Below are 21,961 nucleotides of genomic sequence, written 5' to 3' on the forward strand. Positions count from 1 at the left end.
AAGAGTGAGGCCACCTCTGAGCAACAGAAGAGGTCCTCCAGAAGTAACTCTTAAGCATACCTATAGGTGGGCTAAGCTTCTCTGCTACATATAAGCTTCACAAGAACAAGCCTCAAGATCAAGGGCTTGGCCTATTGATTTGGATATCCCTAATGTTTGACACAGTATCAGGGGTTTCCTCGGTGGTAAAATTTAATAGTTCCATATATTTTCTCCCAACCCTCAAGAGTCTTTGCCAGTATTTTTTGATTTTCTGCTTGCTGTATTCTAGGATGTATCCCGGCATTATGTTAAGCTATCAGGATTAAAGGCCCTCATTCTTATTCTGGGTTCCCTGTGTTTTGATTGTTTAAATGAGCTTTCCAGGCAAATTGAATTAGAGTATGTTACAGATAATTTGAGTTCCAGACAAAATAAACCTCTTCTCTTGGTCTCAAAGAGTAGATGATGTTCTAAATATAGACAGTGTCTGTCCTATTTCTGTGTTCTGAATTACCTCAGTCCCAACCTGATTGGCTTTCTTTTTATCTCTAAATAACAGGTTTTACAAATATGAAACAGCCTCTCAAAATCCAGAAATAATAATTATTTCTCCACTCCAGACTAAATGTGACTATTATAAAAGCTTACAGTCTAGGCGCCTGTTTTCCTATAAGCATTTGTTAAAGGAGACTAGACAATAATTGCTTTTTTGTTTCTAGCATATTTTGCCTCACCAAATGTCCCTCAAGTTCATTCACCATGTTGCATGCATCTTTTTTTTCTTTTTTGTTAAAGGCAATGCATTTCCCTCTCAGCACTGCCTTTACTGCATCCCATAAATTTTGATATGTTGTGTTTTCATTTTCATTTGCCTCGAGAGTTTTACTGATTTCTCTTCTAATTTCTTCCTTGACCCACTGATTGTTTAAAAATGCATTGTTTAGCCTCCATATATTTAGAATTTTCTGGCCCTCTGCCTGTTATTGATTTCATTCCATTATGATCTGGGAAAGTGTTTTGTATAACTTCTGTAACATTGTTCTTAATCAAGTTTTATCTAATTCCTTCATTTGATTTATTCAGCTGAGTAAAATAAATATCCTTTTTTTTTGTTTCCACGTGGTTGTCTAATTAAATTCATGACGATTGAAATGTAATCAACATGATTGAAAACAGTAGACTTATTTTGATGCCAGCAATAATGCCTTAACTGTGCCAGTGTCACTATTGCTGAATTGTACTTCTTTGTTTGTTTCTAAGCAGCATCTTGATCAAGAGAGCAATCAAAATAATTCATTTTTATGGGGCCCTTACCTTGTTTCAGATGTCCTGATAAGAATTTATCAGGCTTTTTCTCACTTAAATATCACATCAGTGCTGTGTGGAAGATACCATTGTAACTCGATTGTTAGATGAGACAGCAGGCCTGTGGAGGTTGAAAACCTTGCCCAAGGTAGTAAGCTGACAGAACCACCCTAGAGTCAGACAGCAGAGCTTGTCCTACAAAGCCTTGGTCCTTCTCCCTGCTACCTTAGAGGTGCAGCAGACAAGGAGGTGGAAGGTAAGATTTAGTCTCATGAACACCTCTCAAATTGAGTTCATTGAGCACAAGTGTTCAAGGGAAAGAGCCTTGGCTACCTAGCAGGGCTTTTGAGATCCTCAGATTAAAAAGCCCATGAAGGCTGTGAAAGCGCTCTCTCCAGCAGGCCATTTTGAGTTATCATCCAGACCCGTGAATTTCTGCCTGCCCTCAGCTGGCTGGAGTTGCAGTTTCCCTTCTTTTGACCTTTGAGGAAGTCTCCTCTGTCAGAGCCGGGCAGTTCCTGTGGTGACCTGGGCTTCTTGGGGCTGCTGCCGGTTTCCATAAGTCTTTAAAGCTCATTGTTTACTTGAGTTCAATGTGGTATGTTATTCAGTGTCGTGTATTTGTGTTTATATTACTTTAATTTTAGTAGGTAGATTTCATTTCAGTACATTTAAGACTTAGGCTCTTTGTCTTACCTTAGTTGAAAAATAAAAATGTTAATAGTCTGTTCTTTTGATTCAAGGTAATTAGAGCACTGAAAGTGTTTAATTTTTTTGATAAAGGAACGAGAAAAAAGAAAGCATGAAAGAATTCTGAGTGAAGAGCTTGTCGCTGCTGTGACCTACCTCAATCAGTTCTTGCCTCCTGAGCACACTATTGTGTATATTCCTTGGGATATGGCCAAGTACACCAAAAGGTGAATTCATTTTCTTCTATCTGCTCATGATATTTGCCTCTTCCTGTAATGAAGCATAGCAGGAAGCTGAGCTCTATTGTGTAGTAAATGTAATTTTTAAGTTCCTTCATGAAGTTGCTGAGGGGTTGTTTGGCTGCTGGCATGTAGTTTGAGTGCTTAAATGACTTGATCAAACTTTTTGGCCTCTCACTTATATCATTTGCAGATTCTCTTTGACACAGCTGGTCATTTCAGAACCGCTCTACTCGGCTATTGCTCCTTAAAGGCATTAGTTTCACTTTTTTTTCTATTTCATTTTCTCACTGTTAAATCATTTTCTCAGACACCACTTTCAGATTATCTCATTCATTTGTGGATGAACCTACAGAAGCTCCCAGCTAGGTTCAGTAAACCCAGATTCCTTAGAGTAATGTTGAAGCCTCGTCACCTGGACTGCTCCAGACTATAATAACATATTCTGTATCCCCCGGCTGATCCATTCTGGAAACCCTGGTCTTCGTGCTCTGCCACAAAGTATAGCGACCAAGTTCTCATCCCTGAGCCTATTTCCACACTCCTTGAGTTGCTTTCCCAGGTCTCTCTTACCTTTCAAGATCTGATTCAAAACTTATCTGTTCTGAGGAGCTTTTCCATTAACCTTGCATTGTCTTTTTATTCATTTATTAGTTGTCATTTTATTCGGTTTAAGTTCTCATTTAAAAACTTTACTATAATATTTTACACTTAACTCATACTTTTTCCCAAATCATCATTTTACATAATTAAATAAACATGTATGCATGCACACACACTTTTCTAGAGAATAAACTTGATTTTGGGTTGGCATCATTTATATTAATTTATTTTCCATTTTTTCAATACAGTGAGCTCTTTTCACAGTCTTTATATGTATGTATATTGTTAGCTGACCTACTCTTTTGAGCAGTGAAAGGCTTTGGAAAAAAGCTCTTGCAGGGATATAATGTACCAAGATGAACAATCCCCAATATTTGATATTAAGTTAAAGGACTTTCATGTTTCTTTTGCAGCGTATGTTGCTAGTTACTGATGACACGTTATATTCTAAAAAGTGTGTTCCTATTAAGTACCAGCCAAATTATTGTAAAATTAAATCCCTAATTATCATAGCCATAGACTTTCTTTGCCTAAGATCTAAGATAAATATGCATTAAAAAACTTGGGACCTTCTTACTTTTCTTATTCTTCCCTCTCCTCTCAGCAAGCTATGCAATGTTCTTGATCGACTGAACGTGATTGCGGAAAGCGTCGTGAAGAAAACAGGTTTCTTTGTAAACCGCCCTGATTCTTACTGTAGCATTTTGCGGCCAGATGAAAAGTATGTATGATGTTTAAAAACTTAAATCAAGAATTTTGCTCTTAAGAATAAAAATATTCTAAATATGAATAGTTTGTACTACTTGGAAGATGAACAAATGTAATCCTTAGAGGAAGGAGATACGCTTGTCCTGTGATTGTGTAATGAACATTTTCTATAAGGATGGGAATTCCTTTCGTGATTATGTGCTTTGATATGAAAGTCATAGGATCTTTATCTCTTGCTTCATGGAATAAATATCACATAAAATATTTCTGTAAGGTAAAATTTTTGGCAGTGAACTCTTTTTCCAATATGAAATGGAATCAGAAAATTTTTTCCTTATAGACTAAATATTAACATTTTTGGTAAAAATAATATTTATTATTGTAATACAGTTTCGTTCACAAATCTTTCTTCATTACTATGTTGTGAACTTTCTCAGGTCAATGATCCATGTTTTATTTATCTTTTAGGAAACCATTATACATATTTCCAGCTTTTCATTTAACATAGTAAACTTCAATGGTAAAAAACAAAACAAAATATTACTATTTGTGTTTGTGTGTGTGTGTGTGTGTATGGTCTTCACAGGTAATCCTTTTGTTACAGTTTGCATTTTTTATAGTTTGATTTTTAAGGCACTTAAAAAATAATTAAAATAACTTATATAGGGTGGGCCACGGTGGCTCAGCAGGCAGAGTTCTTGCCTGCCGTGCTGGAGACCTGGGTTCGTATCCTGGTGCCTGTCCATGCAAAAATAAATAAATAACTTATATAGCATTTTATAGCTTTCAGAACACATCCCCATGCATTCATTGGCACATGGGGAAAATGAATATTTTCTAGAAGAAAGTCTGCAAAAATCAAAGAAATACAACTCTGACCCGTGAAGAAAACCTAGAGGAGGTGGGAAATCCTAGTGTTGAGGGAGAAGGCTAGGAAGATCTCATTAGGAAGACAGTCTGCAGTTATTCTGTGTATGTATATACATGTATATATGTAAAACAAACAAGAAATAGGATTAAATTAAAAATAGTTTTGATGGACATGGGCACAAAGTGCTAGAGAATGGAGCACTGGGACAAGTTGAAATTCTCTATCCTAAGGCTCTTTGAGAAGAGTATTGATGGCATTCCTTCTCAGTTGTTTGTATGTTTATTTACATACAAAGTCTTATGAAAGTCATAAGAGTGAAAGTCAGCAGAATTGGCTGATTTCTTGAAGCACAGACAGCTATATTACTTTCGTTATGTGATCCTTAACACAGTAAGAGTTAGCATATACTTTAAACGATTAAAATTTTTTTAAAATTATTTTTTTCTTTTTTGTGTAGAAAATTATATAATCATATTTAATTAAATTTAAAATGTGACGTTTAGGTATCATAAGACAAAACAAGACAGTGAAGCATGCTTATTCCATCTGCTTCTAGCACATAAATTTGATTCTGATAATTTACTTATAATTTTTGCTCTACCCTGAAATACACAGGATTTGTAATGTACTCTAGTTGTGTAAACTATCTATTTTTAAACACAGGTGGAATGAACTAGGAGGATGTGTAATTCCCACCGGTCGTGTACAGGTACAGATGTTAATATATTAATAATCACTAGAATCTGTGTCTATGGTATATGTTTTCTGAAAGCAGCGATGAAGAGAGATACATGTTAGTGCAAAATTAATCATTTGGGAATGCATTTTAAATGCCTCACTACTAGAATTTAACTCTTAGGAAAAGGTGCATAGCTGAAATAATTTTTCCCATGGATTTTTCTACATAATAAATTTTAATATTAGAAATAGGAACTCAATCAGAAATGTGAAAAGAATAAATTTTAGTGACTTTGGAAACAAGCCAGATATATACACTCTGAATACTAATTATACTTGAAGAGTGATAGTGCCCCAACCACTGGTATATCAGAGAAAAGAGATATATCAGGGAAAAGGCACATCTTTGACTAATTGGGACATGTGTAAAATGTTACCTCCTTATGTTATTCTACCGTCTTATACCAAAGAAGATGTTTCAAATATAGATCAGAAGGTTTAGTGACACTGTTTTGAAATGTTAAATGAGTAGCAAATATGACCTTTTTTAATTTAAGAAATGTTCATTTTTTTACCTTTAGCATACGTTAAAAAATAAATAATATTTGTCTGGAAATAAACCCTCACCAACAGCCCTCTTTGTACTTCTTAAAGAAATGAAAAGTAGTCAGGAAGGAGTTTTGGTTACTGACTAGCAATTGATGCTCTTGTGGTATTATCTTTAGACTGGCGTTCTTCGAACTAACTGTGTGGACTGTTTAGACCGCACCAACACGGCACAGTTTATGGTGGGAAAATGTGCTTTGGCTTACCAGCTGTATTCCTTGGGATTAATTGACAAGCCTAATCTACAGTTTGATACAGATGCTGTTAGGTAAGGCTTATTTTCTGCCTTATGATTGTTAGAAATGACAGAAAGCAAACCTGGCTAATAATGACTTTTATGAATGGATGTTTCTGTTGTTTTAGCTTCTCAAAAAATTATCTTGATAAGAGCTATTATTCAAACTAATACTTTAATATATGTTTCTATTATGCTGTGATTTTTATGTATCTTCTTGCTTTTTTAAAAATTATTATTAAATACTCTGTACTTAAATCCAAAGGGCTTAGAAAACCTAGTTTTTTTTAAAGCAAATCTCGACTCTGTTTAATTAAAGTAATAATGTGTTTTCGTTTATTTTCAATTAAAAATGTAAGACTTATAGGAGAACTTCTGGGGAAGATGTTGGAGTAGGGAGCATTAGTACTCACTCCTCCAAAAACAGCTAGAGGACAGACAGAAACTGAAATAACTGTTCTGGGTCTCCAGAGGCCAGGGGAACCCTATATAGCATCCAGAGACAACTGGGATGAGAAGGATGAGAAACTGTTTAAAAAACTGTGAATAATACACTCAGCAGTGACTGTTGGTGCCCACCCCACCCTCTCAAGGCTAGCTACTGTGGTTTGGCTCCTGGCTTGCTACTGGGGACTGAGTGAGACAGGGAAGCCCTCTTCTCCAAGAATAGCGATGGAGGGGGAGGGGGTGGTGGAGGCAGACCCCAGCTGAGTACTGATCACAGCTTTAGATCAGCAAATTGAGATCACTGGGTCTTGACTTTGAGGACCACCACCAAGTCCTTTGTTTCATCCTCACCTCTAACAGGGGCGAAGGTGGTCAAAGGTCAGAGTAGAGCCCTCTTAGGGCTGCAGGGAGACGTTTGCTGAAGAGCACCATCTGCTGGGCAGACTAAGGAAGTCATACTTTAGGGAGCCATCAAAAAGGCTTTTTGGCATCCTCTATTCAGGGTTCATTGAAACTGTTCTGTCTGTACTCACCTCATGGTTTCCTGGCCCTGTTGGCTGGAAATACTGATATAGGAAAGTCCTCTCCTGGGTGGCCCTCCTTACAGAATTCTTCCAAGTAAAAGCAGCTAGAGGCAATGAAAGGACAGTGAAAAAATAAACAAACCAAAAAAAAAAAAAGAGGCTAAACAAAAACAAAAGGAACAGATCAAGATTCCTAAAGAAGAAATAAAGGAAAGGAAACTTTCTCTTGGAGGTAAAACAATTTTACAAAAGTGCAACCTTAAAAATTGTACCATGTACCCAGGGTAAGAATCATATAAAGAAGAGTTGAAAAAATCTGATCAGTTCAATAAGAGCAATTCTAAAGGTCTAGAAAATGCCTAACCAAGTGTCAAAGAAGAGCCCTAACACAACGCTCATCAACAATAAAACCCTAGGCAAGAGAGAGAAACAGTAAACTAATTAACATGATAAGATGCCTAGACACGAGCAAAAAATTACAAGCTATACTAAGAACAGGAAGGTATGGCTTAGTCAAAGGAACAAATTAAAACTTCAGAGGAGACAGTTTGGAGCAACTAATGAAGGATGTTCAAACAAATCTCCTTAATAAATTCAAGGAAATGAGAAAAAGATGGCTACCAAAATAAAGCATATTAAGAAAACACTGGGTGAGCATAAAGAAAAACTTGAAAATATGAAAAGAAACATAATAGAAATTACGGGAATGAAAGGCACAATAGAAGAGATTAAGAGTACACTAGAGGCATACAACAGCAGATTTGAACAGGCAGAAGAAATAATTAGTGAATTAGAAAATAGGACAATTCCACAGACAGAATAACAGGGAAAAGAATGGAAAATATTGAGCAGGGTTTCAGGTAATTGAATGACCATATAGCGAGAACAAACATACATGTCATTTGTGTCCCAGAAGAAGAGAAGGGGAATGGGGCAAAAATATTTGAGGAAATAATGGCTGAAAATATTGCAGTTCTTCTGACATAAATATATGTGTCCAAGAAGCACAACATACTCTGAACAGAAAATCCTAATGGACCTACTCCAAGACACATATAATTAGACACATGCTAATTAGAATATCACATGCCAAAGATAAAGACAAATTCCTAGAAACACATGAACAACCTACGCTGATGGCTTGAAAACAGCAGGGGAAGAGTGATTTGTCACATGCAAGAGATCCTCAATAAGTTTGTGCTGATTTCTCATCAGTAATCATGAAGGCAGAAAGACCGTACGTAATATTTAAGGTATTGAAATAGGGATATTTAAGGTATTGAAAGAGAAAAACTTCTAGCCAAGAATTCTTTATCTGGCAAAACTGTCCTTCAACAATGATGGAGACCTTAAAATATTCACAGATAAACAGAAACTGAGAGAATTTCTCAACAAGAGACTAACCCTTTAAGAAGTATTAAAAGAATTTCTGCAGGCTGTAAGAATAAATAGGAGAGAGAGATTAGAGGAGAGTGTAGAAATGAAGATAATCAGTAAGGGTAACTAAAAAGGTAAAAAGAGGGGTGAAAGTAAGATGTGAAATGTAAAAGCCAAAGGATAAAATAGTTATAGAAAACACTGCCATTACAGGAAGAACATTGAACATTAATGGATTAAACTCCCAATCGAAAGACACAGATTGGCAGAATGGATTTAAAAAAAACTATGATCATCTATATGCTTTCTATAAGATCTCATCTTAGGCTCAAGGACACAGTAGGTTGAAAATGAAAGGTTGGAAAAAGATACTGCACTCAAATAGCAACCAAAAAAAGAGCTGAGATAACTATACTAATTTTGGATGAAATAGACTTGAAATGCAAAACTGTTATGAGGCAAAGAAGATACATTATATATTAAAAACAAGGGGCATCCATCTAGAAGAAATGACAATCATAAATATTTATGCACCTCACCACAGTGCCCCAAAACACATGAGGCAAACTCTAGCATTCTTCTCAAGTGCACATGGTTCGTTCTCCAGATAGTCCACATGTTGGGTCAGAAAACAAGTCTCAATAAATTTTAAAAGATTGAAATTATATAGAGAACATTCTCTGAGCATAATGGGATGGAACTAGAAAATCAGTAACAGACAAAGGACTGGAAAATTCACAAATAAACAGAAATTAAATACACACTCTTAAACAATCACTGAGTCAAAGAAATTGAAAGAGAAATCAGTAAATATCTCTTAAGAATGAAAACGAGAACACAACATATCAAAACTTATGGGAGGCAGTGAAGGCAGTGCTGAGGAGGAAATTCATAGCCCTAAATGCCTACATTAAAAAAAAAGAGAGAGAGAGCTAAAATCAAAGACCCAACTGTACACCTGGAGGAACTAGAAAAAGAAGAGCAAACTAATCCCAAAGTAAATAGAAGGAAAAAAAATAACAAAAATCAGAGTGGAAATACATAAAATTGAGGGAAAAAAGTAAGAATTAACAAAACCAAAAGTTGAGAAGATCAGTAAGATTGACAAACCCTTGCTAAATTGACAAAGAAAAAAGAGAGAAGATACAAATAAATAAAATCAGAAATGAGAGGAGGGCATTAGTACTGACTCCACAGAAATAAAAAGAATCATAAGAGGATACTATCAACAATTGTATGTATGTCAGCAAATTAGACAACTTAGATGACATGGACAAATTCCTAGAACTATGAACAACCTTCAGTGATGGCTTCACAGGTGAGTTCTGCCTCTTATTCCAAGAAGAATTAATATCAGTCCTGCTCAGACTCTTCCAAAAATTTAAAGAGGAGGGAGCACAACTCCTTCTATGAAGCCAGCATCACACTAATAATAACAAAACCAGATAAAGATACGACAAGAAAAGAAAATTACAGGCCAGTTTCTCTAATGAATATAGATGCAAAGGTTCTCAACAAAAGACTTGAAAATCTAATACAGCAGTACACTAAAAGAACTCTTAACCATGATCAGATATACAAGAGTAGTTCAACACAAGAAAATCAATTAATGTGATATACATATTAGCAAAGCAAAGGGGAAATCCACCTGCTCATCTCGTTGATGCAGAAGAGGCATTTGACAAAATCCAGCATCCTTTCTTGATAAAAACATTTCAAAAAATAGGAATATAAGGAAATTTCCTCAACATGATAGAGGACATATATGAAAAACCCACAGCTAACATCATACACAATGGTAAAAGACTGAAAGCTTTCTGGAACAAGACAAGGATGCCCACTGTCACCACTGTTATTTACCATTGTGCTAGAAATTCTAGCTAGAGCAGTTAGGCAAGAAAAATAAATAAAAGGCATGCAAATCAGGAAGGAAGAAGCAAAACTTTTACTATTTGCAGATGACATGGTATTTTATATGAGAAGTCCCAAAAAATCTACAACAGAATTTCTGGAGCTAATAAACAAGTTCAGCAAAGTGGCAGGATAGAAGATCAGCACATACAAATCCGTAGTGTTTCTGTACACCGTTTATGAGCAATCTGGGGAGGAAATCAAGAAAAGAGTCCATTTTCAATAGCAACTAAAAGAATCAAATATCTAGGAATATAACTAAAGATGTAAAGAACTTTTTTTTTATTAATTAAAAAAAGAATTAACAAAACAATTAGAAATCATTCCAATCTACATGTACAATCAGTAATTCTTAATAACATCACATAGTTGCATATTCATCATTTCTTAGTACATTTGCATCGATTTAGAAAAAGAAATAAAAAGACAACAGAATAAGAATTAAAACAATAATAGAAAGAAAAAAAAAAAACCTATACCTCACATGCAGCTTCATTCAGTGTTTTAACATAATTGCATTACAATTGGGTAGTATTGTGCTGTCCATTTCTGAGTTTTTATATCCAGTCCCGTTGTACAGTCTGTATCCCTTCAGCTCCAATTATCCCTTCTCTTTTTTTTTTTTAATTAACGGAAAAAAAGAAATTAACCCAACATTTAGAGATCATACCATTCTACATATGCAATCATTAATTCTTAACATCATCACATAAATGCATGATCATCATTTCTTAGTACATATGCATTGGTTTAGAAGAACTAGCAACATAACTGAAAAAGATATAGAATGTTAATATAGAGAAAAAAATAAAAGTAATAATAGTAAAATCAAAACAAAACAAAACAAAACAAAACAAAAACCTATAGCTCAGATGCAGCTTCATTCAGTGTTTTAACATGATTACTTTACAATTAGGTATTATTGTGCTGTCCATTTTTGAGTTTTTGTATCTAGTCCTGTTACACCGTCTGTTTCCCTTCAACTCCAACTGGCCATTATCTTACCCTGTTTCTACCTCCTGCTGGACTCTGTTATCAAAGACATATTCCAAATTTATTCTCGAATGTCTGTTCACATCAGTGGGACCATACAGTATTTGTCCTTTACTTTTTGGCTAGACTCACTCAGCATAATGTTCTCTAGGTCCATCCATGTTATTACATGCTTCATAAGTTTATCCTGTCTTAAAGCTGCATAGTATTCCATCGTATGTATATACCACAGTTTGTTTAGCCACTCTTCTGTTGATGGAGATTTCGGCTGTTTCCATCTCTTTGCAATTGTAAATAACGCTGCTATAAACATTGGTGTGCAAATGTCCGTTTGTGTCTTTGCCCTTAAGTCCTTTGAGTATATTCCCAGCAATGGTATTGCTGGGTTGTATGGCAATTCTATATTCAGCTTTTTGAGGAACCGCCAAACTGCCTTCCACAGTGGTTGCACCCTTTGACATTCCCACCAACAGTGGATAAGTGTGCCTGTTTCTCCGCATCCTCTCCAGCACTTGTCATTTTCTGTTTTGTTGATAATGGCCATTCTGGTGGGTGTGAGATGATATCTCATTGTGGTTTTGATTTGCATTTCTCTAATGGCCAGGGACATTGAGCATCTCTTCATGTGCCTTTTGGCCATTTGTATTTCCTCTTCTGATAGGTGTCTGTTCAAGTCTTTTTCCCATTTTGTAATTGGGTTGGCTGTCTTTTTGTTGTTGAGATGAACAATCTCTTTATAAATTCTGGATACTAGACCTTTATCTGATATATCATTTCCAAATATTGTCTCCCATTGTGAAGGCTGTCTTTCTAGTTTCTTGATGAAGTTCTTTGATGCACAAAAGTGTTTAATTTTGAGGAGTTCCCATTTATTTATTTCCTTCTTCAGTGCTCTTGCTTTAGGTTTAAGGTCCATAAAACCGCCTCCAGTTGTAAGATCCATAAGATATCTCCCAACATTTTCCTCTAACTGTTTTATGGTCTTAGACCTAATGTTTAGATCTTTGATCCATTTTGAGTTAACTTTTGTATAGGGTGTGAGAGATGGGTCTTCTTTCATTCTTTTGCATATGGATATCCAGTTCTCTAGGCACCATTTATTGAAGAGACTGCTCTGCCCCAGGTGAGTTGGCTTGACTGCCTTATCAAAGATCAAATGTCCATAGATGAGAGGGTCTATATCTGAGCACTCTATTCGATTCCATTGGTCGATATATCTATCTTTATGCCAATACCATGCTGTTTTGACCACTGTGGCTTCATAATATGCCTTAAAGTCAGGCAGCGCGAGACCTCCAGCTTCGTTTTTTTTCCTCAAGATGCTTTTAGCAATTCGGGGCACCCTGCCCTTCCAGATAAATTTGCTTATTGGTTTTTCTATTTCTGAAAAATAAGTTGTTGGGATTTTGATTGGTATTGCATTGAATCTGTATATCAATTTAGGTAGGATTGACATCTTAACTATATTTAGTCTTCCAATCCATGAACACGGTATGCCCTTCCATCTATTTAGGTCTTCTGTGATTTCTTTTAGCAGTTTTTTGTAGTTTTCTTTATATATGTTTTTTGTCTCTTTAGTTAAATTTATTCCTAGGTATTTTATTCTTTTATTTGCAATTGTAAATGGGATTCGTTTCTTGATTTCCCCCTCAGCTTGTTCATTACTAGTGTATAGAAATGCTACAGATTTTTGAATGTTGATCTTGTAACCTGCTACTTTGCTGTACTCATTTATTAGCTCTAGTAGTTTTGTTGTGGATTTTTCCGGGTTTTCGACGTATAGTATCATATCGTCTGCAAACAGTGATAGTTTTACTTCTTCCTTTCCAATTTTGATGCCTTGTATTTCTTTTTCTTGTCTAATTGCTCTGGCTAGAACCTCCAACACAATGTTGAATAATAGTGGTGATAGTGGACATCCTTGTCTTGTTCCTGATCTTAGGGGGAAAGTTTTCAATTTTTCCCCATTGAGGATGATATTAGCTGTGGGTTTTTCATATATTCCCTCTATCATTTTAAGGAAGTTCCCTTGTATTCCTATCTTTTGAAGTGTTTTCAACAGGAAAGGATGTTGAATCTTGTCGAATGCCTTCTCTGCATCAATTGAGATGATCATGTGATTTTTCTGCTTTGATTTGTTGATATGGTGTATTACATTAATTGATTTTCTTATGTTGAACCATCCTTGCATACCTGGGATGAATCCTACTTGGTCATGATGTATAATTCTTTTAATGTGTTGTTGGATACGATTTGCTAGAATTTTATTGAGGATTTTTGCATCCGTATTCATTAGAGAGATTGGTCTGTAGTTTTCTTTTTTTGTAATATCTTTGCCTGGTTTTGGTATGGGGGTGATGTTGGCTTCATAGAATGAATTAGGCAGTTTTCCCTCCACTTCGATTTTTTTGAAGAGTTTGAGGAGAATTGGTACTAATTCTTTCTGGAACGTTTGGTAGAATTCACATGTGAAGCCATCTGGTCCTGGACTTTTCTTTTTAGGAAGCTTTTGAATGACTAATTCAATTTCTTTACTTGTGATTGGTTTGTTGAGGTCATCTATGTCTTCTTGAGTCAAAGTTGGTTGTTCATGTCTTTCCAGGAACCCGTCCATTTCCTCTAAATTGTTGTATTTATTAGCGTAAAGTTGTTCATAGTATCCTGTTATTACCTCCTTTATTTCTGTGAGGTCAGTAGTTATGTCTCCTCTTCCATTTCTGATCTTATTTATTTGCATCCTCTCTCTTCTTCTTTTTGTCAGTCTTGCTAAGGGCCCATCAATCTTATTGATTTTCTCATAGAACCAACTTCTGGTCTTATTGATTTTCTCTACTGTTTTCACATTTTCAATTTCATTTATTTCTGCTCTGATCTTTGTTATTTCTTTCCTTTTGCTTGCTTTGGGATTAGTTTGCTGTTCTTTCTCCAGTTCTTCCAAGTGAACAGTTAATTCCTGCATTTTTGCCTTTTCTTCTTTTCTGATATAGGCATTTAGGGCAATAAATTTCCCTCTTAGCACTGCCTTTGCTGCATCCCATAATTTTTGATATGTTGTGTTTTCATTTTCATTTGCCTTGAGGTATTTACTAATTTCTCTTGCAATTTCTTCTTTGACCCACTCGTTGTTTAAGAGTGTGTTGTTGAGCCTCCAGGTATTTGTGAATTTTCTGGCATTCTGCCTATTATTGATTTCCAACTTCATTCCTTTATGATCCGAGAAAGTGTTGTGTATGATTTCAATCTTTTTAAATTTGTTAAGACTTGCTTTGTGACCCAGCATATGGTCTATCTTTGAGAATGATCCATGAGCACTTGAGAAAAAGGTGTATCCTGCTGTTGTGGGATGTAATGTCCTATAAATGTCTGTTAAGTCTAGCTCATTTATAGTAATATTCAGATTCTCTATTTCTTTATTGATCCTCTGTCTAGATGTTCTGTCCATTGATGAGAGTGGGGAATTGAAGTCTCCAACCATTATGGTATTTGTGTCTATTTCCCTTTTCAGTGTTTGCAGTGTATTCCTCACGTATTTTGGGGCATTCTGGTTCGGTGCATAAATATTTATGATTGTTATGTCTTCTTGTTTAATTGTTCCTTTTATTAGTATATAGTGTCCTTCTTTGTCTCTTTTAACTGTTTTACATTTGAAGTCTAACTTGTTGGATATTAGTATCGCCACTCCTGCTATTTTCTGGTTGTTATTTGCATGAAATATCTTTTCCCAACCTTTCACTTTCAACCTATGTTTATCTTTGGGTCTAAGATGTGTTTCCTGTAGACAGCATATAGAAGGATCCTGTTTTTTAATCCATTCTGCCAGTCTATGTCTTTTGATTGGGGAATTCAGTCCATTAACATTAAGTGTTATTACTGTTTGGATAATATTTTCCTCTGCCATTTTGCCTTTTGTATTATATATATCATATCTGACTTTCCTTCTTTCTACACTCTTCTCCATACCTCTCTCTTCTGTCTTTTCGGTTCTGACTCTAGTGCTCCCTTTAGTATTTCTTGCAGAGCTGGTCTCTTGGTCACAAATTCTCTCAGTGACTTTTTGTCTGAGAATATTTTAATTTCTCCCTCATTTTTTTTTTTTTTTTTTAAAGGAAAGACAGAGAGAAGGAAGGAAGGATAGCAGGAAGGAAGGAAGGAAGAAAGGGAAACATCTTTAAACATTTTCTTGTTTTATTGTATTCTGTTTCTCCGTTTTTGTTACATGGGCTGGGGCCGGGAATCGAACCGAGGTCCTCCGGCATAGCAGGCAAGCACTTTGCCCGCTGAGCCACCGCGGCCCGCCCCCATCCCTCATTTTTGAAGGACAATTTTGCTGGATATAGGAGTCTTGGTTGGCAGTTTTTCTCTTTTAGTAATTTAAATATATCATCCCACTGTCTTCTAGCCTCCATGGTTTCTGCTGAGAAATCTACACATAGTCTTATTGGGTTTCCCTTGTATGTGATGGATTGTTTTTCTCTTACTGCTTTCAAGATCCTCTCTTTCTCTTTGACCTCTGACATTCTAATTAGTAAGTGTCTTGGAGAACGCCTATTTGGGTCTAATCTCTTTTGGGTACGCTGCACTTCTTGGATCTGTAATTTTAGGTCTTTCATAAGAGTTGGGAAATTTTCAGTGAAAATTTCTTCCATTAGTTTTTCTCCTCCTTTTCCCTTCTCTTCTCCTTCTGGGACACCCACAACACGTATATTTGTGCGGTTCATATTGTCCTTGAGTTCCCTGATACCCTGTTCAAATTTTTCCATTCACTTCCCGATAGTTTCTGTTTGTTTTTGGAATTCAGATATTCCATCCTCCAAATCACTAATTCTATCTTCTGTCTCTTTGAATCTATCATTGTAGGTATCCATTGTTTTTTCTATCTTTTCTACTTTGTCCTTCACTTCCATAAGTTCTGTGATTTGTTTTTTCAGTTTTTCTATTTCTTCTTTATGTTCAGCCCATGTCCTCTTCATGTCCTCTCTCAATTTATCGATTTCATTTTTGAAGAGGTTTTCCATTTCTGTTCGTATATTTAGCATTAGTTGTCTCAGCTCCTGTATCTCATTTGAACTATTGGTTTGTTCCTTTGACTGGGCCATATTTTCAATTATTTGAGCGTGATCCGTTATCTTCTGTTGGCGTCTGCGCATTTAGACAGATTTCCCTGGGTATTGGATCCAAAAGTTTGGAAGATTTTCCTGTGAAATCTCTGGGTTCTGTTTTTCTTATCCTGCCCAGTAGGTGGCGCTCGTGGCACACGTTTGTCTGCGGGTCCCACCAGTAAAAGGTGCTGTGGGACCTTAAACTTTGGAAAACTCTCGCCGTCCGGGGGGTTCGCTAGCCGAAGCGGCTTGAGCCGGCCCGGGGTCCGAACGCAGGGAGGGTTGCTGGTCAGCACAGCCCGGGAAAGAGCCCGTCCGAATTTCCTAGTCGGCCCTGGGCGACAAGCGTGGCGGGAGGGCGCCAGCGGCAGCAGCCCGCCCGAGAGAGTGCACGTTGCCCGGGAGTCACGTGTTTGGAAGGGGCCTCCCCTACCCGTCACCGTTCTCCGCAGCCTGGGGATTTCCGATCCAATTCTCTCAGTTGGTCCGGGGGACTGCGCGTGGTGTGGGCGCCAGCCGCCTTGGTTTCAGGGGACCGCCTCTCCAATTCTCCCAGCCGGCCCGGGAAGGGGGAAGGGAGTAACTCCGGCCGCTTGCCACCCCGCCCGGTGAGGCCCGCGCGCCTCGGTGATCTCACCCGAGCTGCTTCTCTCAGACAGCCAGCCGTTCCAGGATGGGGTACGCTGTCTTTTTTATCTCTGTTGTGGCTTTGGGCGCTTTCTGTATCGTTTCTACTCCCCTAGTAGCTGTCCTGGAGAAGAAACTAAGATCCGCGCGTCTTACTAAGCCGCCATCTTCCAGGAAGTCCCCTTTCACCAAGATGTAAAGAACTTGTACATAGAAATCTATAAAACATTGCTAAAAGAAATCAAAGAAGACCTAAATAAAGGGAAGGGCATTCTATGTTTGTGGATCAGAAGATTACATATCATTAAGATGTCATTTCTACCCAAATTGATTTAAAGATTCAATACAATCCCAATAAAAATTCCAACAGCCTACTTTGCAGATATGAAAAGGCCAAGTATGAAATTTACTTGGAAGGAGAAGGAGCCCAGAATAGCCAAAAACTTCTTCAAAAGAAGAATGAAGTTGGAGGATTCACATTTCTTAATTTTAAAGCATATTACAAAGCTACAGTGGTCAAAATAGCATGGTATTGGCATAAAGATAGCTGTATTGACCAATGGAATCAAATTGAAAATTCAGAAGTGAATCCTCACATCCATGGCCAATTGTTATTCAACAAGTTTGGAACAGAATAAATGGTGCTGGGAGAACTGGATATCCATATCCAGAACAACCCTATTCACACCTTATACAAAAATTAATTCAAAATAGATCAAAGACTTAAATTTAGAACTAGGACCATAAAACTCCTAGGTGAAAGTGTAGGGGAGCATCTTCAAGCTCTTCTGATAGCAAATGGTTAGACTTTATACCCAAAGTGCAAGCAATGAAAGAAGAAGTAGATATATTAGATTTTTTTTCTTATAATATTTGTATTGACAAATCTTCACATACATACAGTGCATACATGGTGTATAATCAGTGGCTAATAATATCATCACACAGTTGTGTATTCATCACCATGATCATTTTTAGAGCATTTGCATCACTCCACAAAAAGAAATAAAAAGGGGGTGCAAGGGTAGTTCACTGGTAAAATTCTTGCCTACCATGTGGGAGACCTCGGTTTGATTCCTGGCCCATGTACTTCCCCATCCCTGCCCCCCCCCCAAATTCAACAAATAGTACCGCAGTAATGGGATAGTCACATGTGAAAAGAATGAAATGTGACCCCCTCCATACAGCATTCCTAAAAAAAAACAAACAAAAAAAACTTATACATCTGATACCCCTTATCCCTCCCTCTCATTGACCACTAGTATTTCAATCTACCATCCCCCCTGTTATTTATTTTTTTATCCATATTTTTTTACCCATCTATATACTCTGGATAGAAGGAGCATCAGACACAAGATTTTCACAATCACATCGTCACATTATAAAAGCTATATAGTTATACAGTTGTCTTCAAGAATCAAGGCTACTGGACCATATCTCAACAGTTTCAGGGAGTTCCCTCCAGCCACTCCAGTATACCATAAACTAAAAGGATAGATGTATAATACATGAGAATAACCTCCAAGATAACCTCTTGACTCTGTTTAAAATCTCTTAGCCATTGAAACTTTATTTTGTCTCATTTCACCGTTGCTCCTTTTGGTCAAGAAGGCTTTCTCAATCCCCTGATGCTGGGTCCTGGCTCATCCCAGGATTTCTGTCTCACATTTCCAGGGAGATTTACACCTGTGGGAGTCAAGTCCCATGTAAGAGGGAGGGCAGTGAGTTCACCTGCCAATTTGGCTTAAAGAGAGAGGCCACATTTGGGAAACAAAAGAGGTTTTCTGGAGGTGACTCTTAGGATTAATTTTAATTAGGCTTAACCTGTCCTTTGCAGGAATAAGTTTCATAGGGGCGAACCTCTAGATTGAGTTTCAGCCAATTAATCTGGTTATCCCCATTGCTTATAAGAATATAAGAAATTCTGTATTGGACGTTTTTAAAATCAAAATACTTTTGTACTACAGAGGATTTTGTCGGGAGAATGAAAAGGCAGCCCATTCAATGGGAGAAAGTATTTGGAAGCCACTTAACTGATAAGGTTTTAATATCTAGAATATATAAAGAAATCCTACAACTCAGCAATAAAAAGACAATCCAGTTAAAAAATGGGCAAAAGACATGGACACTTTTCCAAAGAGGAAATAAAGTAGCTATAAAAAAAAAACATGAAAAGATGCTCAGCATTACTATTTAGGGAAGAGCAAATCAAAACCACAATGATATATTTCTCATACCTATTAGAATGACCACTATTAAAAAACAAGAAAACTGCAAGTGTTGGAGAGGATGTGGAGAATCAGGAATATTCTTTCATTGCTGTGGTCCCTCAGGAAGCTAAATTTTGAATTGCCATATGGCCTGACAATCTTGCTGCTAGGTATATACCCGAATGAACTGAAAGCAGGGACTTGAATAAACATTTGCACACTGATGTTCATAGCAGCATTGTTCACAATTGCCAAAAGATGGAAACAGCCCAAGAGTTCATTAACTACTGAATGGATAAACAAAATGTGGTGTATGCATACAATGGAGTATCATTCAGCTGTAAGAAGGAATGAAGTCCTATTGCAAATAATACCATGGATGAACCTTGAGGACATTGTTGAGTGAAATAAGCCAGACACAAAAGGACAAATATTGTTAAGATTTCACTGATAAGAACTCATTATAATAAGCAAGCTCATAGAGTTAGAATTTCGAATGTAGGTTACCAGGGGTATAGAATGGGAGTAGAAAAAGGAGAGCTGATGCTTACTGTGTAGAGAATTTCTGGTTAGTTTGATTATAAGTGTTTAGAAATAGATAGTGGTGATAGTTTAGTAGAACATTATTGTGACTGTAATTTACAGCACTGTAATATGTTGGTGAATGTGGTCAAAAGCAGAGGTTTTGGATTATGGAAAGAAGGAAAGTTAGAATATAAAAATGGGACTGTGTAACACAGTGAACCCTGTTGTTGATGATGGTCTGTGCTTAATAGTACAAATGCAAGAATGTTCTTTATACTAATACATATACTAATATATGACCTACTACAAGTTGTTAATAATAGTGTGGTATATGGGGAAAAATATACCTATTGTAAATTGCAGACTATAGTTAACAGTAATAGTTTAGTATTCTTTCATCAGTTATAACCAAGGTACTGTACTAATGCAAAGTGTCAATTATATGGGTATGTATCAGAACACTGTATTTTTTATGTAAATTTCTATAAATCTACAACTTCCCTAATAAAAAAATTACAGTATTTTTAAAATTTAATTTATTTTGTATTATCAAACTAAAACAACATACAAACATGAACATTCTTAACATATAAACGTTCCGTGTATGGTGTACAATCAGTGCTTCACAATATCATTACATATATTCATCACCATGATCATTTTTTAAAGCATTTGCATCACTCCAGAAAAGAAATAAAAAGAAGAAAGAAAAAACTCACACATACCATACCCCTTACGCCTCCCTCTCATTGACCACTAGTATTTCCATCTACTCAACAGATTTTAACTTTCATTCCCCCTATTTTTTTCCTATACCCCGTACCACTCCCTTTCATTGTTCACTAGTATTTCAATCTACTTAATTTATTTTGACACTTGTTCCCTTTATTATTTATTTTGAATCCATATTTTTTACTCATCAGTTACAGTAATTTTTAAAGAACAGCATTTTTGCTAAGTGAAAGAAACCAGACACAAAGTACTATATATTATATGATTCCATTTTTATAAAATGTAAATATAAGTAAATTTATAAGGCAGAATTAGATTAGTAGTTATATAGAGTTAGAGAAGGATAGAGAGATTGAGAGGTGACTGCTAAGGGGTATGGAGATTTTCCATTTATTTATTTATTTATTTTGCATGGGCAGGCACCGGGAATTGAACCCAGGCCTCCAGCATGGCAGACGAGAATTCTGAATTCTGTCTGCTGAGCCACCATGGCCTGCCTAAGATTTTCTTTTTGGAGTGATGCAAATATTCTAAAATTGATTGAGGTGATGAATGCACAACTCTATAAGTATACTAAAAGCCACTGATTGTACACATTGGATGGATTATTTGGTATGTGAATGTATCTCAGTAGAACCGCTTAAAAAATAAAACATAAAAAGTTTGTTATGTACTAAAAATTACTGTTTCTTCAGTGTCCGTTGGATCCATGTTATTGTGCGAGGCATTATTTCTTGAAAATGAGATGGTTGTTTTAGGTTATCTGGGATTATCATACAGACTTGATAGAGGAAAGTGACCAGTTTACAAATGGCAAATCCACAAATAACACCATACTGAAAATCCTAACAGGCACTTGGAAAAAACCCAAGTTTTAAACATGGACATGTTTCTGAGAAAGTGTGGTTTAGCAGTCTATGATAAAAACATCCTTTTTTCAAAGGCAGTTCAGAGCAAACAGAAAATTCTTTTGTAGGAGGTGAACTGATCAGGTAGGGTGCAGAAGGTGAGGAGTCTTTTAATATAGAAATAGCTTAGTTTGGCTTTGGTGAATTTTTGGTGTCCCTGCCTTGTTTTTAGTGTTTTCGGTGACTTTGTCACTCATTGGAACGGTACCATAAAATATAAAATGTTTTGGGGTAGTGCGATGGTGGCTCAGTGGCAGAATTCTTACCTGCCATGCCAGAGATCTGGGTTTATTCCCAGTGCCTGGCCATGTTAAAATATATATATTTATATATAATATATAAAACAGGTTTTGCATTTGTACTTGTTTCCAAGATGTTGAAGATTTACTTGAAAAGCTCAGAAAAATTAGTAAAATAAAAGATTTTTTGTGTGTATGTGGTTGAGTGAATAACTGCAATAATTTTGATAAAATCCTTTGATGTCTGTTTTTCGTTTGCTTAGGTTATTTGAGGAACTTTATGAAGATCATGGGGACACCCTGTCCCTTCAGTATGGTGGTTCTCAACTTGTTCATCGGGTGAAAACCTACAGAAAGATAGCACCGTGGACCCAGCACTCAAAGGACATTATGCAGACCCTGTCTAGATATTACAGCAATGCTTTTTCAGGTAGTTCTCGAGTAATAGGTAT

At 36.4% G+C, this 21,961-nt stretch overlaps 1 protein-coding gene across 2 annotated transcripts in view; it reads left to right on the forward strand.

Annotated features, from left to right (window-relative positions):
- FIG4 (FIG4 phosphoinositide 5-phosphatase) overlaps positions 1 to 21,961 on the forward strand; it is a 186,602-nt gene that overhangs the window by 70,683 nt on the left and 93,958 nt on the right. For both annotated transcript variants that reach the window (XM_077162640.1, XM_077162641.1), the window contains 5 exons: positions 2,071 to 2,204; positions 3,424 to 3,540; positions 5,062 to 5,107; positions 5,802 to 5,950; positions 21,773 to 21,939. In XM_077162640.1, the coding sequence (XP_077018755.1) occupies positions 2,071 to 2,204; positions 3,424 to 3,540; positions 5,062 to 5,107; positions 5,802 to 5,950; positions 21,773 to 21,939 (613 nt within the window). The remainder of the gene's footprint in view (positions 1 to 2,070; positions 2,205 to 3,423; positions 3,541 to 5,061; positions 5,108 to 5,801; positions 5,951 to 21,772; positions 21,940 to 21,961) is intronic.

The sequence above is a fragment of the Tamandua tetradactyla genome, chromosome 5, assembly GCF_023851605.1.
Source record: "Tamandua tetradactyla isolate mTamTet1 chromosome 5, mTamTet1.pri, whole genome shotgun sequence".
In the NCBI taxonomy this organism is placed as follows: domain Eukaryota; kingdom Metazoa; phylum Chordata; class Mammalia; order Pilosa; family Myrmecophagidae; genus Tamandua; species Tamandua tetradactyla.